This window comes from Symphodus melops (assembly GCF_947650265.1).
Source record: "Symphodus melops genome assembly, chromosome: 23".
In the NCBI taxonomy this organism is placed as follows: Eukaryota; Metazoa; Chordata; class Actinopteri; order Labriformes; family Labridae; genus Symphodus; species Symphodus melops.
In genome coordinates, this window is record NC_136713.1 from 1,322,321 (window position 1) to 1,347,920 (window position 25,600).

General features: G+C 41.7%; 1 protein-coding gene across 1 annotated transcript in view; it reads right to left on the reverse strand.

The window, feature by feature from the left end:
- Positions 1-1,640: 1,640 nt before the first annotated feature.
- Positions 1,641-25,600, reverse strand: part of LOC306818684 (NLR family CARD domain-containing protein 3-like) — a 56,854-nt gene continuing 32,894 nt past the window's right edge. The window contains exons 2-13 of the mRNA XM_079336380.1: positions 17,535-17,713; positions 14,816-14,926; positions 13,530-13,640; positions 13,335-13,413; positions 12,984-13,188; positions 11,063-12,866; positions 10,775-10,956; positions 10,653-10,702; positions 8,252-8,341; positions 5,560-5,811; positions 3,243-3,412; positions 1,641-2,469 (exon numbers count right to left, since the gene is read on the reverse strand). Of these exons, the coding sequence (XP_079192506.1) occupies positions 2,451-2,469; positions 3,243-3,412; positions 5,560-5,811; positions 8,252-8,341; positions 10,653-10,702; positions 10,775-10,956; positions 11,063-12,866; positions 12,984-13,188; positions 13,335-13,413; positions 13,530-13,640; positions 14,816-14,925 (3,072 nt within the window). The 5' untranslated portion in view covers position 14,926; positions 17,535-17,713 and the 3' untranslated portion in view covers positions 1,641-2,450. The remainder of the gene's footprint in view (positions 2,470-3,242; positions 3,413-5,559; positions 5,812-8,251; positions 8,342-10,652; positions 10,703-10,774; positions 10,957-11,062; positions 12,867-12,983; positions 13,189-13,334; positions 13,414-13,529; positions 13,641-14,815; positions 14,927-17,534; positions 17,714-25,600) is intronic.

Sequence of the window (25,600 nt, forward strand, 5' to 3'; positions counted from 1 at the left end):
AGAGTAGGAGAACATTTTGGATTTCAGCAGACCTTCATTCAGACTATTCAAGCACTTCAGAAGTGCAAGAATCAAAGTGAACGGAGCCATATCAAAGTCATGTCAGTTAGACAGAGGGGATGCCCAATAAGCCCCTTACTGTCAGCCATCTTTATTGAAGCTTTAAGCCAAGCCACCACTCAAGACAATAATATTAAAGGTATAAAACATGAGCCAGGCACAAGAGGTGGATTTGCTGGATGGATTATATGTTAATAAAAGAAAGAGTAAAAACAAGTTGAACATTGTGGTTATATGATATATGGTCAAAGAAACAGAGCCAGATAAAGTAACAATAAATTCAAACATTGCTTACTTCTTTCCCATCTTTAAACAACACAAATAAAATACTTGAGAGTGAACATCCTGAAAGTTTTGACTCATTTATATGAACTCGACTTTATTGAAGACACAAATACAGGAGGATGTAAGGAGATGGAATTCCAATATGAAGCTTGGAGTGGAGGATGGAGTCTGTGAGAATGAACATCTTGTCCAGAATCTTCTGTTTGTTTCAGACTCTTCCAATAGAAAGAAGAGAGAAACAGTTCAATGAGTGGGATAGACTAATATCACGGTACATATGGCGAGGGAAAAGACCAAGGAGAAGATTTCAAGTTCTTCAACTGCAGAAGAAGAAGGGCGGTCTAAGACATTATGATATATCTGCACAGTTGAGAACTCTGGTTTGCTGGTGCAGATCTGATTATCAAGCCAGATGGAAAACTATTGAAGAGAAGTTGTCAGAGAGCGTCCCAATCCAGGCATGTTTAGGGGATCAACGATTGGTTGAAAAGCTCCTGGATAAAGGGAATAGCTGGATGAATGGATCCCTGAAAACATGGTTCAGTATTATCAGCAGGACTGGCCTGTCTGATGAAATAAAGATACTGAGGTGGTGCTGGCATGACCCCGACTTCACCCCCAACAAACTGGATGTTCCTTACAAGAGATGGACCAAACAAGGCCTCTCCTCTTACTCTTCTTTTTTTAACCAGCAAACATTTCCAAACACTGAAAAGACTCTTTGCTTCAAGATTTCTTCAAATACGCCACCATTTAAACAGTTTGATGACAGAGACTGAAAAAGTCTTTGACAATAATCTCATGCAAGTTTTCATAGCTGCCTATAGAGGGCACTCTGGGATTCAAATCATTTGCAGGTTGTATAGAGGGCTACAAGAGGAACACAGAGAACATACCACCTACATCAAACACAAACGGGAAAAGGAAACTAACTTCCACATCTGTGAAGAAGCTTTTGGGAAAATACTGTGAGTTTGAGTGGAAGATCACAAGCTCCATCTCATGGAGAACATTGGGTTGGAAGAGTCTGATTAGATACTTTATTAAAGCTGTTCAGAAATCTCATGACACAGACTCTATCTCACTTCTCTTCAGTGCTATCTCCTGGCTCCTGGGCCCAACCCCACATAGTTCTAGACCGGCCGTGTTAAGGATGGTCCCAAAGCTCTTATACTGAAAGAAGGAGAGAGGAGGGAGATCTGAGGAGAGAGCTGACTTTACCCAAGTCTTTTTACTGACAGACAATATCTCTGTGCATCTCTGCTGGGAAGGACTAAGACACAAGTGGCGGACACTTGGATGCAATGAAGGGAACTGAGATGTACCCATAGACTCTTCTAGCTGCTGGAGGAATTGTGGCTCACAGGAAGCAAATCACTACCACCTGTTCTGTCCTAAAAAACACAGCTTCTGCTTTGAGATCCACAGAGAACCAACAGATGTCTTTAAAGTCAGATGTTACCCAGGAATGGGACCAAGTCTTCCTTGCTAACCTGCATTCATCCACTAAACCAAATACTCATTTGGAAGCCTGAGCATTGCTGGCAGAAAGGCCATAACAAAGAAATGTTCCTCCACCAGTGGAAGACTGCTACCATGTAGTTTATGGAATCTATTCAATGACACAGATCACTTGTTCTCTGAAGCTTCACAAAAACTCATTTGAGGATCTCTGGATAAAATGAAAATCCTATATCTCCCCTAAACTCCCATCTTTTCTTTCAACTGCTTTTCCTTTAGTTATGAACCCCTGTATACTTTGTTTTTGTCTTTGTTTTTCTTTTCAGTGGGAGATCACCTCATCTCTTACATCGGATTTATTTTGTTCTGTGTTAAAGCACAAAAACATGAAAGGAGGAATCACTCTATTGTTTAAGCACAAATGACTGTACTGTACAAATGTCTCTGAATATGTGTGATTACAAATAGAATTCAAAAAAAGAAATATGACTGAAATGAAGTGTGAGCTGATTCCTCTGTCAGTCCCTGATGGATGAAGCTCTCCTCAGCTTGCAGAGCTTCTCCACACACAAGATGGTGGAGGTTCCTCCTCTGTGGATCATCAGCTGCTCCTCTCTGCTCCACCAGAGTCCTGATCACTCACATTATGACGGAGACCACCAGCTAATGAGAGAAGAAGAGAGATGACAGAAATCATTTTCATCAGCTGTGAGTCATCAGATTCCCCCACAGCGCTGTAACTAAGCTCCGCCCCCACTCCACCTTTGGACTTTAACACTGAACGGTTTCATGTTGGTGTCTGAGTGTGAGTTTACACTGAGTTATGAGAGCTTCACGTCCACACACACTCAGACACACACAGCGTCGTTCTGTCCTACCAGCTCTGACAGCCGACTGTTCTCCTCTCCACTTTAAAGAGTCAGAGCAACACATTCAGTTCAGAGAAGAAACAGGACTTATTATAGTCAGGTCAAAGGTCAACTAATCATGGGAGGAAAATAGAAGAAGGCGTAGTTTGGACATGAATCCTCTCTGATGTTTCTTTGTTTCTGTCAGTTGTCCTTCCTGCATTTGTTCCTGCAGCTGTGTAACTTTAGTCTTTGAGCCTGTTTGTCTTCAACTTCTTCATATTATTCATATTGTTTGTTCACAGTCTGTTAGATATTGTGATAGGTTATATGAAAATAGCTCCGCCCCTTTTATGAAACTCTGGGTTTACTTCTCAGGTTGATAAGCAGCTTCATGTGACTGTTCAGCACCATCTCTTCTGTCAGGGTTAGTGAAGCCAGATCACAGAAAACAAACCCTGAGTATGTTGAACTCTCTTTGTAGCAGAGAACCAAGAAAAGGATTTCTCCAACAACAAACAACAAGAATGTAAATATATGTATGAGCTGATATGTGGAGGCTTTACTAAAGAACATTGAGAGACTGACCTCACAGTCTCCAGTCCATAGTTTGGATTCTTCTGAAGATCACTCAGCAGCTTCACGTCTGAATCCTGCAGGTTGTTGAATCTCAGGTCCAACTCTCTGAGATGGGAGGGGTTGGACTTCAGAGCTGAGGCCAGAGAAGAACAGCTGATCTCTGACAAACTGCAGCTCCTCAATCTGAATAAAGAATAAAAGAAGTAAATGTAGATGACAGTGAGCTTTATACATGAATGTGTGATGTTGTCCACATGAACACACTGATGTGATCATCATCTGTTCATTCACACATTGAAGGACTTCATAGTGATTCATTCATGTTTTTGTACTTCCTGATCATTCTTAGATTGAAACGTACAATATGTTGAATTTTATTAGAATCTTTACATTTAAATATCTGAATTCATTTCAAATGGACTAAACCCATGTTATATATCCAGTGTTTCATGGTTTACAGCTTTGAGGAGGGAGGACTTAAGTTTGAATTTTGACAACAACAGTCAACAATGAAGTCTTGAAGCATTGTGATGCAGAAGTGTTTGTTCAGCATGCTGGTAACTGTAAGAGTGGACTGAATCTATTTGATATTAATATGAGGCTGTGATAGAGCTGTCACCTTTCTCTCCTCCTTTCTTCTCTGAGGGAGAAACTCTTCATCCTTACATTTGGACTTTAGGAGCTCTCTTAAGGACTGACATGCTTTGTGAATAACCTTGATCTTTACCAGGATCTAGTCTTTAATCTAAGTAGAAATGTAGCTGCAGCGTGTTCCAGCTCCAGCTGTCTGCCACTGTGGCTGAAACTTCTCTTCTCCCTTCTGTTGTCCTCGTGCCCTGCTGTCACTCTCCACTCTTCTCAGGACTTTTTTCATTTCAATCTTGATTTGAACCCGTCTGTTGTCGGGATCTGATGCTTTTAAAGCCTTGAACCAAAAGTCTTTTTCATGACAGAAAGCCTGGACTAAAATCTGTGTGCCAGTGCACAATTCAAGTGTAGCGAGCGCTCACAGGAGTGACAGCAGTGAAGCTGTCGGGTACGTTGACAACACGTCCAACTTATTAAAGCAGTCAAAAAGATAGCACGCCAACGTGAACATCACTGCAAGCAGGAACAAAGAGAGTGTGGAGCAAAGCCAAGTCTCCTTTGCATTTAAACAGCCTCTTGATAATAATTCTGAACGGGCCAAAGACATAACAAACACCACTGCTGTTTTTATTACAGTGGATTACATGCAGAATGGGACTTTGTGTTTTTACAGCTTCTTATATTGACAGAGGGAAATATGAATAGTTGTGAGATGAAACTGTCCCAGCTTTATTTTGTGCTCTAAAAAGTGCTGACTTCATAAACAGAAAGGTGTCAGTGTTTGTCTCTGTCATTTAAAACACATCTTTTTATACATACTATAGGCTATATGGATGATTTTATTTCATTCATTTCTTTTATTGATTGGAGACTCTTTTGGTTATAAGTATATTTGATTTGATGTTATTTTTGAAGGTTTCATTTAAATGTCATGTAAAAGAAACCTGAGCAGGTGAAGTCTGAACTGTCCATGCTGAACTTAAGACAATGTGTAAAAGGGAAGTTGTAAATGTTCCTGATAAAGAAAAAGAAAGTGTTGCATCAGGTCCCTTACTGGACCCAAAATGTACCCAACCCAATCTTCAGAACTGAGAACCGTACCCAACCCAGATGTTTGTGTAGCGTTACAGGCCGAGTAGAGACACAGCTGATAGTAAAATCATTTCATCAAGTTCTCAACAAATCAAAATGTGAACCATGTTTGAACAGCATCCCCCCCTTTTTAAAAGCAGGAATAAGACGGGGGTCCTTCATGTTGTAGCTCACCTCTTTTTATGTCTGATTATTTGATGTTTCTGTAAAAGTCTGACAGAGTTGACTCAAATCTGGGACACAACTTTAACAGGTCCAAATGTTCCTAAAAACAACATTTTAAAGTGTCGATGAATATAATAGTATTTTACACCTTTAGTATCAGAAGGTTTTATAGTTTGAAGAGTTTGACTCTTTTTTAAATAGTTTCAAGTTTTAAATTGTTTTCTGCCATCGGGCAGGTTTAGACATGAAACAAAGAAATCAGAACCAACATTTGGGATTTCAAATTAGTTTCATAATAAAAATCTGTTAAAGGGATTTTCATTAAAAAGTGAATAAATTCATTTGTAAGTGGTATTTTTAAGTTTGTTTGTCTGGGACATGACGTTTCCCAATTCTCAAGAATGGGTGAAATTCAAACACAGTCAACACAGTTTCTATTATATTCATATCTATATTACAGTCAGTGATCTGACCTCAGAGTCTCCAGTCTGCAGTTTGGACTCTGCAGATAATCACACAGCAGCTTCACTCCTGAATCCTGCAGCTTGTTGTAGCTCAGGTCCAGCTCTCTGAGATGGGAGGGGTTGGACTTCAGAGCTGAGGCCAGAGAAGAACAGCTGATCTCTGACAAACTGCAGCTCCCCAATCTGAATAAAGAATAAAAGAAGTAAATGTAGATGACAGTGAGCTTTATACATGAATGTGTGATGTTGTCCACATGAACACACTGATGTGATCATCATCTGTTCATTCACACATTGAAGGACTTCATAGTGATTCATTCATGTTTTTGTACTTCCTGATCATTCTTAGATTGAAACGTACAATATGTTGAATATTATTAGAATCTTTACATTTAAATATCTGAATTCATTTCAAATGGACTAAACCCATGTTATATATCCAGTGTTTCATGGTTTACAGCTTTGAGGAGGGAGGACTTAAGTTTGAATTTTGACAATAAGGTTCAAGGTTCTTTATTTGTCAATTCCAAAATATGTCAGACATACAGTGAAATCGTAATTATGTTTCCCCCCTCCCCACAGTGCAATGTAGATAAGAAAAAGGTAAATAAAATAAAACATGGTTAAAAAAGAGGTAAAAAAAGATAAATAATATTTACATTAATAAACCTAAATGTGCAAAAGTATTAAGTTAAATAAAATGGAGTATAGAACAAGATTATAAGACAGGTGAAACTTGTGCATGCGTGCAATGTGCAATAAGTGACCAGGGTTCTGTTTCAATGTTCAAACAGGAGGAGGTTCCAATGTTCAGTGTTCGAACAATTAACAGTCAATAATGAAGTCTTGAAGCATTGTGATGCTAAAGTGTTTGTTCAGCATGCTGGTAACTGTAAGAGTGGACTGAATCTATTTGATATTAATATGAGGCTGTGATAGAGCTGTCACCTTTCTCTCCTCCTTTCTTCTCTGAGGGAGAAACTCTTCATCCTTACATTTGGACTTTAGGAGCTCTCTTAAGGACTGACATGCTTTGTGAATAACCTTGATCTTTACCAGGATCTAGTCTTTAATCTAAGTAGAAATGTAGCTGCAGCGTGTTCCAGCTCCAGCTGTCTGCCACTGTGGCTGAAACTTCTCTTCTCCCTTCTGTTGTCCTCGTGCCCTGCTGTCACTCTCCACTCTTCTCAGGACTTTTTTCATTTCAATCTTGATTTGAACCCGTCTGTTGTCGGGATCTGATGCTTTTAAACCCTTGAACCAAAAGTCTTTTTCATGACAGAAAGCCTGGGCTAAAATCTATGTGCCAGTGCACAATTCAAGTGTAGCGAGCGCTCACAGGAGTGACAGCAGTGAAGCTGTCGGGTACGTTGACAACACGTCCAACTTATTAAAGCAGTCAAAAAGATAGCACGCCAACGTGAACATCACTGCAAGCAGGAACAAAGAGAGTGTGGAGCAAAGCCAAGTCTCCTTTGCATTTAAACAGCCTCTTGATAATAATTCTGAACGGGCCAAAGACATAACAAACACCACTGCTGTTTTTATTACAGTGGATTACATGCAGAATGGGACTTTGTGTTTTTACAGCTTCTTATATTGACAGAGGGAAATATGAATAGTTGTGAGATGAAACTGTCCCAGCTTTATTTTGTGCTCTAAAAAGTGCTGACTTCATAAACAGAAAGGTGTCAGTGTTTGTCTCTGTCATTTAAAACACATCTTTGTATATATACTATAGGCTATATGGATGATTTTATTTCATTCATTTCTTTTATTGATTGGAGACTCTTTTGGTTATAAGTATATTTGATTTGATGTTTAATTTAAAATGTCATGAAAAAGAAACCTGAGCAGGTGAAGTCTGAACTGTCCATGCTGAACTTAAGACAATGTGTAAAAGGGAAGTTGTAAATGTTCCTGATAAAGAAAAAGAAAGTGTTGCATCAGGTCCCTTACTGGACCCAAAATGTACCCAACCCAATCTTCAGAACTGAGAACCGTACCCAACCCAAATGTTTGTGTAGCGTTACAGCCCGAGTAGAGACACAGCTGATAGTAAAATCATTTCATCAAGTTCTCAACAAATCAAAATGTGAACCATGTTTGAACAGCATCCCCCCCTTTTTAAAAGCAGGAATAAGACGGGGGTCCTTCATGTTGTAGCTCACCTCTTTTTATGTCTGATTATTTGATGTTTCCGTAAAAGTCTGACAGAGTTGACTCAAATCTGGGACACAACTTTAACAGGTCCAAATGTTCCTAAAAACAACATTTTAAAGTGTCGATGACTATAATAGTATTTTACACCTTTAGTATCAGAAGGTTTTATAGTTTAAGAGTTTGACTCTTTTTCAAATAGTTTAAAGTTTTAAATTTATTAATGCCCTATGGCAGGAAAAAAAGAAATCAGAACCAACATTTGGGATTTCAAATTAGTTTCATCATAAAAATCTTTTAAAGGGATTTTCATTAAAAAAAGGAATAAGTTCATTTGTAAGTGGTATTTTTTAAGTTTGTTTGTCTGGGACATGATGGTTCCCAATTCTCAAGAATGGGTGAAATTCAAACACAGTCAACACAGTTTCTATTATATTCATATCTATAATACAGTCAGTGATCTGACCTCAGAGTCTCCAGTCTGCAGTTTGGACTCTGCAGATAATCACACAGCAGCTTCACTCCTGAATCCTGCAGCTCTTTGTTGTAGCCCAGGTCCAGCTCTCTGAGATGGGAGGGGTTGGACTTCAGAGCTGAGGCCAGAGAAGAACAGCTGATCTCTGACAAACTGCATCTCCACAATCTGAATAAAGAATAAAAGAAGTAAATGTAGATGACAGTGAGCTTTATACATGAATGTGTGATGTTGTCCACATGAACACACTGATGTGATCATCATCTGTTCATTCACACTTTGAAGGACTTCATAGTGATTCAGTCATGTTTTTGTACTTCCTGATCATTCTTAGATTGAAACGTACAATATGTTGAATTTTATTAGAATCTTTACATTTAAATTAGAGCTGCACCTATCTAATATTTTAGTAATCGAGTATTCTATCGAATATCCGAATTGATTAATCGAATAAATCATGCTTTTGCTTAATTCAGGTTTAACTTGTCTCGGGTTGTCCCTACAAACCTGCTTCTTTGCAGTTACCATGGTAACGCCTGCTTGTTACAACCAACCATGTTTTAATGGCTGAAATAACAAATAGTGTTTTGTGTAGCCTACACATCTGTTACATTTAATTGAGAAAGCATTATGTTCTGTTGAATCAATCACAGATTCAATCATTTTATCAGATCAGGAAATTGAGAAAATTTGCTTGTGTGTATTCAGCGCGCTCACAGACTACAGAGACTACAGAGTAGTGATGTGTCGGCTCTAAGACTCGGCTCTTTGAAGTGAACGACAGGAGCCGGCTCGTCATTGGAAGCCAGATGGGAGCTGATTAGTTTTTGTCTTGTCTTTTTTCTGTTAAAGCCGGATATCATTGGTGAAGATGTGCGGTTGCGTCAGTGTCCTCACTGAGCAGGGGGAGGGGAGGGTTTATACACACAGCAGACGAACAGCATTTTAGAACGGCATTTAAATGAATCGGAGCAACGATGTAACGCAGTTTTAAGAGGCAGCGTCAATCAAGTTATTTATTGCAGCAAGAAAGGCCGGGGATGATCAGGCAAAGAGGAGAGGAGAAATGTTTATTTTGAACTTAATTTTTTAGAGAGAGGATTTGATGCAGTGTTCCTTCATTGAGACATTGTCACCATTTAGTGTCTATGTGTTTAGGTGAGTGTATAAATAAAAGTGTGTTTATATCATAAACATTTGATATAATGCATATTTTTACAAAAAATCTGAAGAGCCACTTGGGAGCCGAAAGAGCCGGCTCTTTTTGGTGAGCCGAGCCAAAAGAGCCGGTTCTCTAAAAAGAGGTGGAATTCCCATCACTACTACAGAGAGTAGTCTCTGTAGACAGTGACAGACAGTCTGTCATAGACGTATGTGTATGACAGAGACTGTGAGAGGACGTTGCTATCGTTATGTTAGCTGCAGACACGGAGAGAGTGAACGGAGAAAAGCCGACGGTTTGACCGGATCACGTGTTCCCGACTCGGTCGTATGGATCACGGATCAACTGTGTGCTGACTAAAAGTTAAAAGGGGCGCGCCGCGCTCGTGTGTGTGTGTGTTAGCGCTGAAATGTCTGTGTGTCAGAGAGAGGAGCAGGTAGCTGCAGCTACATTAAACATGTTTTATACTCATAGCAAAGTTTTGATGACGCAAAAAAACAAACTTAGCAAAGCCTCGAGGCAGCGAAAATTCCTCAATGAATTTTTGTAATCAAGTTATACGAGGAATCGTTTCAGTTCTAATTTAAATATCTGAATTCATTTCAAATGGACTAAACCCATGTTATATATCTTTTTATTGTTGAGTACTTACATCACATCAAATATTTCCAACAGTGATCAAAGTCAGAGAAATATCAGAGATGTAACTGGGCGTGTCTTGTCTTGGTGGCAGATTAGGGCTGGGAGATATATCCAGTTTTTAAGATATATGGATATATATTCAAACATGATATAAGACAATATCTTTAATATGGATATAGTTCATGTTGCATTAAAATATAGTTCTACACGTCTTCTGTAGAGCTGACAGTTCAGCTATTTCTAATCTCACTTCTCTCTCTCTCTCTCTCTCTCTCTCTCTCTCTCTCTCTCGTCTTATTCACAGACCAAATTAAAAACGGTATTTAGAGAGTGTAAAGATCACGTCTGGTTCCATCCTGCAATGAACAGGACAACCACGGAGATCGCCTCGCTCGACAGAGAACACACCGATCCTGCTCATCCTCTGGGAACCGCCGCCGCCATCACAACTCATCTGCACGGAAACAGACTGGAGACCAGTGTAAACACTGTCTAACAGATATTCAGCCTCTGGCTTCTAGTGTTCAACTTCATTATTCACAAGTTGTGCACGAGTTTCAGACTGTGATCCAGCCTCTTCAGACCCCCCCCCCCCCCCCCCACCCCCCACCACACACACACACACACACACACACACACACACACACACACACACACACACACACACACACAGGTCCATTCTCTGCTGTTTTACCAGTAACATCCAGACACAACCATGCAGCTGAACAGAGACAACTTTATAATCTGATACTGATCAACATTTACTCTGCTGGGAACAATCTGTATCAGCTGCACACTAACCTGAGAGTGTCCAGTCTACAGAGAGGACTCTTCAGTCCAGCAGACAGCAGCTTCACTCCTGAATCCTGCAGGTTGTTGTTGCTCAGGTTCAGCTCTCTCAGACTAGAGGACTGGGAGCTGAGGACTGAGGACAGAGCTTCACAGCTTCTCTCTGAGAGGTTACAGCCACTCAGCCTGAAGAGGATTCAGAAGAACACAAATGAAAACAATTACAAACCATAGTTGTTATTTCTGAATAAAGAGAACTACATTTAACCTGGATAGTTATGTGAGCACGTACAGAGCTTTGTTTGAAGCTTTGATCACAGGCAGCAGCCTCAGAAGAGCCTCCTCTGAAGCAGAGTATTTCTTCAGGTCAAACACATCCAGATCTTTTTCTGAGGACAGTAAGATGAAGACCAGAGCTGACCACTGAGCAGGAGACAGTTTATCTGTGGAGAGACGTCCTGATCTCAGGGACTGTTGGATCTCCTCCACTAGAGAACGATCATTCAGTTCATTCAGACAGTGGAACAGATTGATGCTTTTCTCTGCAGACAGGTCCTCACTGATCTTCTTCTTGATGTACTCAGCTGTTTTCTGATTGGTCTGTGAGCCACTTCCTGTGTGTGTCAGCAGACCTCGTAGGTGACTCTGATTGGTCTCTAGAGAAAGACCGAGGAGGAAGCGGAGGAACAAGTCCAGGTGTCCATGTGGACTCTGTAAGGCCTGGTCCACAGCGCCCTGGTATAAAAGTGTTGGGTCAGTTTTTTCGCTGAATACTTTAGACCACCAGGATGTTGTTTGTTTTTCTGACATCAGATTGACTCCAGAGTTGATGAAGGTCAGATGGACATGAAGAGCAGCCAGAAACTCCTGAACACTCAGATGGATGAAGCAGAACACCTTGTCCTGGTACAGTCCTCTCTCCTCTTTAAAGATCTGTGTGAACACTCCTGAGTACACTGAGGCTGCTCTGATATCGATGCCACACTCTGTCAGGTCTGACTCATAGAAGATCAGGTTTCCTTTCTGCAGCTGCTCAAAAGCCAGTTTTCCCAGAGACTCAATCATCTTCCTGCTCTCTGGACTCCAGTGTGGATCTGTCTCAGCTCCTCCATCATACTTGATGTTCTTCAGTTTGGACTGAACCACCAGGAAGTGGATGTACATCTCAGTCAGGGTCTTGGGCAGCTCTCCTCCCTCTCTGGTCTTCAGCACATCCTCCAGAACTGTAGCAGTGATCCAGCAGAAGACCGGGATGTGGCACATGATGTGGAGGCTTCTGGATGTCTTGATGTGGGAGATGATCCTGCTGGCCTGCTCCTCATCTCTGAATCTCTTCCTGAAGTACTCGTCCTTCTGTGGGTCAGTGAACCCTCTGACCTCTGTCACCATGTCAACACACTCAGGAGGGATCTGATTGGCTGCTGCAGGTCGTGTGGTTATCCAGAGGCGAGCAGAGGGAAGCAGTTTCCCCCTGATGAGGTTTGTCAGCAGCACATCCACTGAGGTGGACTCTGTGACATCAGTCAGGGTCTGGTTGTTTTTAAAGTCCAGAGGAAGTCGACACTCATCCAGACCGTCAAAGATGAACAGGACCTGGAACTCTTCAGACCTGCAGATTCCTGCTTCTTTGGTTTCAGGAAAGAAGTGATGAACAAGTTCCACCAAGCTGAACTTTTTCTCTTTCAGCACATTCAGCTCTCTGAAAGTGAATGGAAATGTGAAGTGTATGTCCTGGTTGGTTTTGTCTTCAGCCCAGTCCAGAGTGAACTTCTGTGTTAAGACTGTTTTCCCGATGCCAGCCACTCCCTTCGTCATCACTCTTCTGATTGGTTCATCTCTTCCAGGTGGGGCTTTAAAGATGTCTTCTTGTCTGATGGTTGTTTCTGCTCTGTCTGGTTTCCTGGATGCTGTTTCAATCTGTCTGACCTCGTGTTCCTCGTTGACCTCTCCAGTCCCTCCCTCTGTGATGAAGAGCTCTGTGTAGATCTGGTTCAGAAGGGTTGGGTTTCCTGCTTTAGCGATCCCCTCAAACACACACTGGAACTTCTCCTTCAGGTTAGATTTCAGTTTACGCCGGCACTCTGCAGTTACTGTTCCTGAATAAAGACAGAACTGAGATCAATGAACAGATCCTGATATAGATCACATGACTATCTGAGTTTAAACCTCTTTGTCCTTTTTCTAAAATATGAAATCTGTTCAGATGATCTTACTGCTCTGCAGACTGTCAGCCAGCTCCTCCTGCTTCATTCTCCTCAGGAAGTGGAGAGTGATCTTCAAAAATGCCTCTTTACAGCTTCTCCTCTGCTCTTCATCCTCACTCTGACTCTCTATGCATTCTGGGTAATCTGGACTCAGAACCCTCTGGACTCTCTTCAGCTCGTTCTTCACAAAGGTGACGATGTTCTCCTCCAGCAGCTGGAACAGAAGGAGACACTGGATATTTCCTATAAAGTGGTAGAACTCAACATGTGGTTCATGTGTCAGTCTGAAGGTCAGCTGCTCTAAACACAACAATAACTTAGCATTACATTCTTGTCATGGTAGTTTATGAAATAACACACCATAAAGATGGAGTCCAGGTCTGTTAGATCCTGCTGGTCTGATGGATCTCTGTGAACCTGGGAGCTCTCCTGTTGAAATCTGTGACAGGACATATTACACAAGAAAACAATGGGTCATATATGATGAAGCTCTGAGCCAAGATATGAGTCTTTGAACCACAGAGTCAGAACATTCACTGGATTTTTAATTCTCACCTTCCATCAGCACCAGGTCCATCTTTAAAGGAGATAGGAAGACCCATAGACCGGTCACTCTTCATGGACACACAGGTGGGTCCAGGAGAGTCTGGTCTCTGGTCCTGCATCCTGATACAAACAAACAGCTGCTTCATGAACAAAGATCATCTTTAATCAGATTGTTCCTGTTCAAACTAGCAGATGGATCATCAGTAATCAGGAGGCAGAGCTGAAGTTCTCCACAGTTCTGTTTCTATTAGAACAGTATCTCACTCAGAATACAGCCAACAGCTGCTGCGGCTACATGGACACAAATAATCTGAATAAAAACGCAGCATGTAAACATGCCAATCAGAACAGACTGATCCGATCAGGCTCATTCTGATGGAGAGGGGGGTTCATGCTGTTGTTGGGATCAGGATCCATGTACACACTGGATCTGATGGTATCTGCCTGACTGGGGTCAAACGGTCCTGACTATTGTTGGGATCAGGATCCATGTACACACTGGATCTGATGGTGTCTGCCTGACTGGGGTCAAACAGTCCTGACTGTTGTTGGGATCAGGATCCATGTACACACTGGATCTGATGGTGTCTGCCTGACTGGGGTCAAACGGTCCTGACTGTTGTTGGGATCAGGATCCATGTACACACTGGATCTGATGGTGTCTGCCTGACTGGGGTCAAACGGTCCTGACTGTTGTTGGGATCAGGATCCATGTACACACAGGATCTGATGGTGTCTGCCTGACTGGGGTCAAACGGTCCTGACTGTACATGTCTGCCCCAGTAAAGTGACGTGTTTCCATCAGAGCCTGTGATCAGAGCACAACGTCATCAATGATCTCTGAGTCATTATAAAGTTTAGTCTCCACTCTTGATCCATGAGGACGACTCTCTCTCACCCGTCTCATCTGGATCATATTTGTGTTTTATGTATTAAAGTATCGTATTAAAGCCTTTCATACGATTTCATACAACCTTGTTTTATACAAATATTACATGACGGTAAAAAAGAGTCCACTTTGGAGCGATAGTTGGCGTCTTTCCCAGAGATCTACAGGAACATGTCTGATATCAACAGATTCATTGTAAACTGTTCATTCATATGATATCAACGTTGTCGTGCTCGCATTAAAACTGATTCTGCTACGTCTGCTTAAAAACATGTTTACCATCAGCTGAGACAAAGGATAATGCAGAGTTTATAAAAGTCAGAGCTGAGAAGAACTAATACAGCCTGATTTTAAAGAAGCAGCAACTCATTCACAGTTAATGTGTGTTTAAATTTTTAAATCTCACCTTCCATCAGCACCACGTCCATCTTTTAAGTTAATAAAACGACCCATAGACCGGTCACTCTTCATGGACACACAGCTGGGTCCAGGACAGTCTGCTCTCTGGTCCTGCATCCTGATACAAACACACTACATTATTAGTTACTGTGAGCAGCAGCTGAGACACTGATGATGATGATGATGATGATGATGATGGAGTGATGAAGGTGGAGGGATGCTGTGACATGGAGAAGAGTCATGGACAGTTAGAGATGGTGATCTCACCTCAGAGCTTCCTGTTCCTCACACAGAGAGGTTTTAGAGGGAGGGACTCCCTCCTCTCTGTCCTCACACTGATCCATAGCAGAGCGCCCCCTGCTGGAAGAGCTGACCTCTGTCACTATGGCAACACTGACCCAGTTCAGCTGCTGGATTCACATCCAGTCAAAGACCTTCACCTGTGGAGGACACACCTTCATCGTCACCTTCATCATCATCATCATCACCTTCATCATCACCATCATCGTCACCTTCATCATCATCATCATCATCATCATCATCACCTTCATCATCACCATCATCGTCACCTTCATCATCATCATCATCATCATCATCATCATCATCATCACTGTCAGTCTACAAACATCACATCTACCTGCTTCTCCTACACACTCAAATATCAATATCAAACACACACACACACACACACACACACACACACGGTATGAGAGTGTGTGTGTGTGTGTGTGTGTGTATGTGTGCAGAATAACAGAGGGCGAGCCTCACAGCAGGTGTTCTTTGAAACTGTGTTATTAATGTATTCAGAATGGTCTAACCCAGCCCGGGTTGTTGACAGAAAAACAGCCAGTGATCCAACGTTAACTTCCTGTTGTTCATTCTGCTCCATTTATAATGTGATCAGGTCAAACAGTCAATGTGGAGCCTCCTCATGTTCTGACTCCTCTGAGCTCTCTCTCAAACACATTCTTCTTTCCTTCCTTTGACATCACTTTGTAGCTCCAGCTGCTACCAACAACCAGCTGACTCTCTCTCTCTCTCTCCTCGATCGCCCCAACTGCTACCTACAACCAGCTGACTCTCTCTCTCTCTCTCTCCTCGATCGCCCTAACTGCTACCAACAACCAGCTGACTCTCTCTCTCTCTCCTCGATCGCCCCTAACTGCTACCAACAACCAGCTGACTCTCTCTCTCTCTCCTCGATCGCCCCTAACTGCTACCAACAACCAGCTGACTCTCTCTCTCTCCTCGATCGCCCCTAACTGCTACCAACAACCAGCTGACTCTCTCTCTCTCTCTCTCCTCGATCGCCCCTCACTGCTACCAACAACCAGCTGACTGTGCTTTGGAGCTCTCTCTCCCCTCGATCACCCCTCACTGCTACCAACTACCAGCTTACTGTGCTTTGGAGCTCTCTCTCTCGTCGATCGCCCATAACTGGGACCAAAAACCAGCTGACTGTGCTTTGGAGCTCTCTCTCTCTCTCTCTCTCTCTCTCGTCGATCGCCCCTCACTGCTACCAACTACCAGCTTACTGTGCTTTGGAGCTCTCTCTCTCGTCGATCGCCCATAACTGGGACCAACAACCAGCTGACTGTGCTTTGGAGCTCTCTCTCTCACTCTCTCTCTCTCTCTTCGATCGCCCCGAACTGGTACCAACAAACAACTGACTGTGCTTTGTAGCTCTCTCTCTCTCCTCGATCGCCCCTAACTCGTACCAACAAACAGCTGACTGTGGTTTGTAGCTCTCTCTCTCTTTCTCTCTCTCTCGTCGATCGCCCCTAAGTGGTACCAACAAACAGCTGACTGTGGTTTGTAGCTCTCTCTCTCTCTCTCTCTCTTGTCGATCGCCCCTAACTGGTACCAACAAACAGCTGACTGTGGTTTGCAGCTCTCTCTCTCTTTTGTCGATCTCTTTTCTTGAGAAACCACAACATATTTCATCCAATTTTTCATTTAAGCACAGAAAGTGTATGTAGAAAAATATCTAAATGTGAAGGCCAAGTCTCCCATTGGTCAGCGTCCTGGGCCCTCCCCCTCTCTGCCCATGCTCTGATCCGTCTATGAGCTGAAGTACTAAACTAGTTGTATCTTCTGAATGTCGTCACTGCACAGTCTGGAACTGGGACATGAATCACTGTGTGAAAAAGTCTGTCATCATCTTGTTGTCATTTGATGAATTCTATCGTTTTTATTTGAACTCTTTTCTGTCTTTGTTCTGCTGAAACATTTGAATTAATCCTCGAGCATCAATAAAGTTTGATCTTTTCAGAGGAGGCGTCACTGCAGGACTTTGAATCATAAAAGGATTAAAAACAACCTTCAAACACGTCCATCAAGTCATTGATTAACCAAGAACACAGTCAGCTGATTGACTTACAACAACGTCTTATGGATTTGATCAGAATGAGTTTCACTGTAAATAAAAACTTTATTAAGAAAAGTATTTAAATCAAAATGATGTTCAGAACAACACTCAAATATTTCAATCACTGAAGATCAAGTGATGAACTCAGTGACAGAAACTTTCCAGAGCGGGCTCGTCTTCAGTCCACCTGTTAGCATGTTAGCATGGTTAGCATAGCCTGCATGGTGACTGACGATCATTGTGTCTCCTTCACTTCTACTGTAGTCAGAGCAGCTAATGAACCTGGTGGCTAACTGTTAGTTTACAGCTCTTTAGACACTTAAACAGAGTCTTAAAAACAGGTAAAAGTGTCTCTTACCTTCAACAGAGAACAGATCTGCGTCCCAACAGGACAGAGTCTCCTGACACCAGGAAATACCAAAGTCTAATAATCACCATAGCAACAGGGAGACAAAGGTCACAGCTTGATACGTGTTTATTGAAGGAAGCTTGTTTATGGTGTCAGATTGATCCTTCACTGCTTTGATATCTGATATCCTGTGTGATGATAGAAGTTGATGAAAGTGTAAGTAAGTAAATGTTATTTATATAGCACCTTTCACAGACAGAGGCCACAAAGTGCTTCACAACAAAGTTAAAAAAGTCCTAGCAGCCCTAAAAGGAGCTCATTAAAGCCCTGGACAAATAGAAGTGTCTTCAGTTCACTCTTGAAGGTGTCAACTTATTCAATAGAGCACAAAGACGGTGGAAGTTCATTCCAGAGCCTCGGAGCAACAACCTGGAAAGACCGGTCACCTCTAGTGTGATAAAGAGCTGGAGGGACTGAAGGATTAAAGTTGGCTATTTAATCCTTTTCCTAAATGTTGTTAATATAAATCTGACTCCTCTAAATAATTACCTTGAATCTCTCTGTGCATTCTTGTGATGGGATGAGAGGAATGACTGGAGGCGTCTCTTTCAGGTTAACAGAGTTTATGAACCTGATGAATCAAGAATAGAAGTTACAGAGTCTCTGGGTTCAACACTACGTGGGTCAAAAGGGGGAGTTGATAGAATAATAGGCCTTTTTCTACTTATACTCTGTGTTCACTGCAATAATCTATTGTTGAATAAAGGTTTGATCACCAAACACAAAGGAATGATTAGATATCCATTGTATGAATGATTGTTGCTCACATTTATATTATATCATGTTTTACTCTAAGTGTTTTAATCTAATTGTTTGAGATTTTAGTTCAGAGGTTAAAGGTATTCTGTGAAGAGGGCTTGTAGGAGTGATTACACATTCCAACATGTTTGATGCGGCCCTTTAAACTGAAACACTCACCAACTCAAACATAGGTTTAGCTTAATGCCCTGAACAGTTAATCACTCACCCACTTTTATATAGGTTCAATGAGCCTTGATAGTTAATCACCTAAATTGTCTTCTCCTTAAAAAGAATTAGCTACTAGACGAGATGTCAGGTTAAGATAAGAAACAGGTAGGAAGTGTCTTCCTCTACAGATTGGAGAAAGGATGCAGGAGTTTGATGCACCAATGAGAGAAGGGGAACCAAACAGCCGGAAACACATCATTTGGAAAGCTGCCCAATCAGAGGAAGGAAACTGCACATTCTCAAATGTATAATTTGGTCAGATATTCTCTGTCTAGTGTATAAAAGGGTTCAGGGAAAGATAGTCGGGGCTCAGACTTCATGAACTGACCAGGTATCTGTCCGTGGTCAGGGACTGACCACTGACGATTTTGATTCTCTGCCACATGCTGTAAGAAAATAATACTGTAAGAAAATATGCTATCAAACATAGAGAAGAGAACCCTGTCTCAGACCAGACCACTAATAATCATGAATCTATGTCGATGTCTTCAAGAAATTTTGATAGCAAACGTGATGAATCCTGGGCAGACGCATACTGTGGTTGATGTACACGGAATTGTTGAACAGGCTCCGTCCATTATCGTCCCCCTTCTCCCACAGGTTGGGGGAGGGGTTTCTAACACAGACAGTATTTTAGACTCACCTAGTGTCTCCAGTCATTGCACTCAACCTGTTGTAGTACATAGTCAGAACACTAGTCCTCAGGCTGGTCCATCTGTTTCACACAGACCTCTATCAGAAGAATCAGCAGGGGGAGGGGTGTGGTACCACAACTGAAGCAACCAGGGGTAACAATGACACTCGACCCTCTGAAATCCGCATCAGAGAGATACCTTTCTTTAATTCCTCAGAACTACGGCAACGTATTGATTTAAGAGGTATTAATCAGATCATTTGGATCAATTACCGGGTAGAGTGAGAGAAACATTGACATCTGTAATTGAGCGTGCAGTAGATAAATCTCTGCCAAGCAGTGTTTTAAATGTGGTTTTGAGAGGGCCCTCTCTAGCAAGTGATTTACAAGTTGTTTTAAACAGCAATGATGACTACAATTCAGATGTGTTCCTAGAACATGTTTCCTCGGTTATGCAAAGTATTGATACATCCCTAACCGATGATGAATTAGAATTCATAGTCACAGTTGCACATGGGCAAAGAGGTGGGGGTAGACGTCTAAAATTAGGCAGTGTCCCATATGATGAGATTCTGAGGAGAAAAAGGGAAAGTCTATACATTCCTATGAATACAGACAATCTTTGTTTTTCACATTGTGTCTGAGAATATTTGAACCCGACCATGTCTCCTGATGAAAAACAGGAATATGCTGAAGAGTTACACACATCTTTAGGATTTGAACATTCACACAAGGTCTCCCTAGTGGATGTCAGTCGATTTGAAAATCATCTAGATGTTAAAATCATCATCTTCCACCATGTTGCCGGGCAGAAACAGCTTAACTGTTTTGAAACACACGACTCGACACATAAACGCACAATTAAAATGTATTTACACAATGATCATTATTGTCTCATTAAAAATCTCACAGCTTTTTTTGGGGCATCTTATGTGTGTTCACTGTGCTATAAAACCTATGAAACCTGACTGCAGCACAAGTGTAGAAAGACATGTGGTACCTGTCGTCGGCAGGGTCACAGTGGTAAGACAATCAAGTGTGAAGATTGCGGGCGCATTTGTAAATCCCAGTTATGTTTTGATCAACACAAACAACCTGAGAGCGAACACAATCTCATTCCATGTCAGAGGGTAAAATACTGTAGTGAGTGTGGCAATACCTATGTGAGGTATGGCTCACATGTGTGTCCTACGCCAGAGTGCAAGCATTGAACCTGTGTTCGGGGACAAATCAAAGCACGAGTGCTTCATACAGCCTATTGAAAAGCAAGAAATACCATCAAAGTACATCATCTATGATTTTGACTCAATATCATAATGGTCGCCACACGGCTAATTTTGTGTGAACAGATATACCAAACCTAGATTTCACGGCTACACATTTATTGCACATAACGCGGCAGGCTTTGACAATTACATACTGTTAGAGTACTTTGTGAAACAGACACTGACCCCCATGTTGACTATGAGAGGCAGTCGAGTCATCGTGATGATGCTGCTATGTCATAATCAGTGATGGATTGACTCGTTCAGCTTTCTCCCCATGCCACTGATATCAAACTCCTCCAGTCGATGGCTCAGTTCCTGCTGCTTGAAAGACATAAAGTTACACAAAGCTGAATTGAACCACTGAGAGCACTACTTTACAGAAGGTGTTCAGGAGATGCCTCAGTGGGCGGAGTCACTGTCAGGAAGCAGTATCTGGCTTTAAATCAGATGAAAAGTGCCGTCTTTTCTGTAATGAGGAGACCTCGGAGTTCAACGATCCATCACTCCACATCGATTCCTTGATTGGTTCAAGAAAGATTCAATAAAATCTTTATTTTTTTTAAAGAATTAAACTTGTTAAAAAGGGTACAGTAAAGAGAGAGAGAGAGAGGCGTGTCCATCGACACTACAGCCGGGGTTAAAGGCGGAGCTAAACACTGCAGTCTGTTGATTGGTCCCGTAAGACAGCAGCATTAAAAATCCCGGCTGTGTTTAAACAGCTGATTGTTTATTCGTCTGTATTTCTCCTGGCCGCACACAGCCTGCTCTGAAACACAGCTGGATTGTGTTATGTAACAAAGAGCCACATGTCTGCACAGTTTCTCCCTCAGAGCTGTGTTAACTGATATGAAGCGCAAAATACGACGAGGAAGGGACAACTTGAAAGGACGTTTTCACCTGCTTTTTGATTGGACGAAGAGCAGCGAGTCGACATATGCAGCGGTGAGTTACTGATTTAGCTTCTCAACAGAAAGTAAATCCATGCTTTCTTGTGTTCTTCATCAATACAGGAGTCATTAATGATGCAGATTACAGGATGTGACATGATGACGGTTTGGGTTGTCCTTTTAAATCAACGTTCACTTTCACCAAAGCGGTTAGTATCAACACTTGAAGTTATCAGTGATTAGTAACTCTTTAGTGCATAAGGTAAAGTCACTGTTGGCATGTATGTGTTTGCAGCGTTATAAAACATTGTTGTAAACTCTGTTGTTGCAAACGTTTCTTTCTGAACTCACAAACGTGATATGTGAGACAGCCAAGCTACCGACACGATGCAGCAGCACACCATGATGTTTTCCCAGAGGTCGACCAGCTCATTCATGATATCACCTGTTGAAGTGCACAAGTGGGATCACAAGGTGTCAGGACTTTATGGCACAATTGAAATGTGTATTTGTCCACCTCTGTTGTGTACTAAAGCATATAAACAAAAGGAATAGGAAGTGAAATGACAGAGAAACAGCAGGCTTCTGCACCATCACTACTTTTATTGTTGATACTAGTCAATGCTCTTTCTAACATAACATACTAAATGACTCAAGTGTCTTCTTTCACTTTCACTTCATTATGTTTTTGAATGCCGGACTTGAACCGGTAGTGTCATAGTCATTATTTCTTCTTCTACATACGTAAGGCCTCATGTACACTACCTGCTGCAAGTGTCCATTTTACCTGTAAGGAAAGACAATCTACGTCTGCAGGCTGTATACATTCATTTGAATTGAAGTTCATGTAACAGAATGCATTTTATATCCTCTTTAGATGCATCATTGGATCATTCAGTGAGGTGGAAAGCCTGCAGTGGAACGCTGCACGACATGCTGCAGTCAGGTCCACTGCTCCCTCTGTCCCAAAGACAAGTTCAAACCAGCCAGACTTCAGAGGTTCACCTCAAGGAAGCCATTGCATTTGAAGGTAATGCTGTTGGATTTTAGATTAAAGACACAGACAGAGAAAAAAAAGAAAGCGCCTGGACTTCTGAGCGAGCTGAGGAGCATGTCCACATCCTTGGAGCTGTGACGTTTCCTCTCTGCAGCTTTAATGCAGGATGACTTCATGAATGTAATCCAGGCTTCATCACATCTTCTCTGATCTTCTGCTGATCCAACACAGACCATGCTGCTTCATGTGTCAGGAAATGAACTCTAGATTCTCCTCAGAGGTTACAGAGTCAGTCCTGATGGTTATAGACTGAAATCATTGAAGGAACATAAATCAAAGTCATGGCTTCAACAGCTGCTGTCATACAGGAAAGAATGAGAACAAACAATAAAACATGCAAAATATAGTCTTCCTGACTGAACTTTCTCTAGAAACAAATTCCTCATCCTTTTCTGTCTTTATCACTTTCTGCATGTGTTGTGTTCATCTCTTTATTAGAGTCCTATATACACAAGTCTTAGCACAGATTAGGTCGACAGTCAGGACAATCACTGACACACAAAAGATGGTTTGAATGAAATAACATCAGATCACACTTTACAGATCCAGCTTTATCCGACAGCTTCACACAGTGAAAGACCTCACTGTTAAATCACACATTAAAAACAAACATGTTAAAGCCTAGTGCAGTTTAGAAGAAGAGTATGGAGCGTGACGGTGGAGTTGTTGTGGAGGGTTTTTGGATCCTCTGGGAGTCCTCCTGATCAGGCTTTAAAAAAACTGCTTCAGTCATTTGAAAAACGTTTTCAGATCATACTGTCGATAAATAAAGGGAAATAAAACAAAAAAACATGAACAAAGTCATCTGTTCATTAAAAGATCAATCATTTTAATTTTTTATTGCTTGATCTTGAACTCCAAATATGTGAAAAATCTAGAGAAACCCTCTTAATGTCATTCCACCTTTTCAACACCAGATGGCAGCATTGCACTGTTGCTAAAGGGAGGTGGAGGGAACAACCCGTATTGTTGTTTGTGCACCAGCAGATGGCGGTATTCCCCATTTATATCTCACTTCTCCTCTTCATCTGCCTCAGGTCACTTCCTGGTTTCTCCTTCTCCTCTGATTGGTCGGTTTTTTTTTGCCCTCTTTGCCCCTAAATGTGCGTACGCCTGGGTCAGAGTTTGCTGAACAGTTGAACATAAAGTTTGCGTGGGAAATGTAAAGAGTACACCAGTTTCAGGTTCTGTTTTGTGTGTATGAAACAATTCTAAATGAGAGCCAGGTTAGGTTTACAGACTCCCTCTCTGGAACAGGAGTCACTCCTCTTCCTCGGCTTTAAAAAGAAAATGAACATTAATTATTAATATAAATAAATAATATTATTAAACTGTGCTCATTTAAAGAGTGCACTCGCTCCTCTTCACCTTCACACTGAACTTTGAACTATCCCATGTGTGTTTAGCTCTGTTTCCTCCTTTATGAGCCTTTGACTTGAATGTGAAGAAATAAAGCAGAAGTGAAGTTCATACATGCTGACCTGAGGCCCATGGTGATAGACAGCCAATAAATAAGAAGCCTTCCTAACATTTACATGAAAGCCTTCAGCGTGTCCTATTTCTTCACACTGGTCACATGATTCAGTGTGTAAAGTTTCCTCTTGTTATCAGATCAAGTCAGAGGACAGAAGTGAAGCTGCTTTGTGTCCTTCAGTGTTGGACAGTCAGAAGACACACTTTGACACGTTTCATCTTTGATTCAAACGTTTGTAGAGAAATGAAGAAGCTGTGAGTGAAGATCATCAGCATCAGTGTACAGCGTCAACAGACATGAACGCTGATGAAGTCAACAACAGGAAACAGAGTCCAGTTTACACCTGGATCAAAGTGAAGCAGTCTGAATCAACAGTCCTCAAACAGAGGACACATTTGTTTCTCTTCAAGCTTTAATCTGGGAGTGCAGGGATCAGAGGTGTGGCTGCTTCATGAATCCTCATGTTGTCATGTTCACTTGGAGCTCAGTCAGTGACAGAAATGTGTGGGACTAAAGAAGAAGAAAAGGTGTCAGTAAGGGACAGCTCAGTTCATCAGCAGCTCAAACACTGAACATGAGAAGCTTGATGAAGGTTTACACTTCATAACATCCCTGTTGTTTCAGGCTGCTGTCTTAGTTTGAGCTCACTGTGACTCTGGACTTCACTAGCTAAATACTATTCAGCCCCTCCAGGATTTCCAAAGGATTTCTCCTTGGTGCTGAGGGAACACGGTAACACAGCATCTTGGCCTTCCTCATCACTCACTTTGTGAGGCAGCCCTGAAAAACAGAAGATTTCAAACTGATTGATAAGAAAGGATTTATTTGGCTGCATTAAACAGATTGTTCCCTTCTTGGCTCAGTGTGATAAATGATTGTGTTTAATGCTCAAGCAGCTGTCACTCAGTGTGCTGTCACATTAACAGGCCAAACACACCTGCGTGAAGTTGGCCCCCCACCCCACGCAAAACTTCGGGATCATAGTCGCATTTGTTTGTGCTTCGTTTGTGCTGGTTTGTGCTGTAAAAAGTTTCGTTTGTGCTGTTTCTGTTTTTGAGTTATTAAAGATTATTATATAGGTCATCCTGAGGTCACTCAGCCCCCCATCTTCTCCAAATTGACCCGGAATTGTCTTGTTTGTTTGTGCTTTGTTTGTGCTGGTTTGTGCTGTAAAAAGTTTTGTTTGTGCTATTATGAATTTATAGAAATAGCGCATTTTAATTTCACGCGATGACGTCACTCAGCCCCCCATCTGCTCCAAATCGACCCAGAATGGTCGCGTTTGTTTGTGCTTCGTTTGTGCTGGATTGTGCTGTAAATATTTTCCTTTGTGCTGTTTTGGTTTTATAGATATTTTAAGTCTTATTGTCGGGCGATGACGTCACCCCTCCCTACGGGGATTCCCCGGAAATGGTCTCGTGCGCATATTACCTGTATGTTCGGTTAAAGCCCGAAGGCTTTTCTCGTGCTGCCGTATTTATCTTTTAATTCCACGTGGTCTTGTAACTTTTCCATACTTCAACATCCTGCGCCGCCGATGAAAGGAGAACTCAAGGTAAATATGTCACGCAACAGTTTTTCACTATAGAAAAAAATGTAACGATGCTGTTTTCACTGTTATTTTTTCGTATTAATTTCTGCTGCTGTGGCTTTACAGCAGTTAATAGCAATTTTGCTAGTTCACATTGCAAACTTCTGCACACAACTTGATTTTGCATGGGTATTT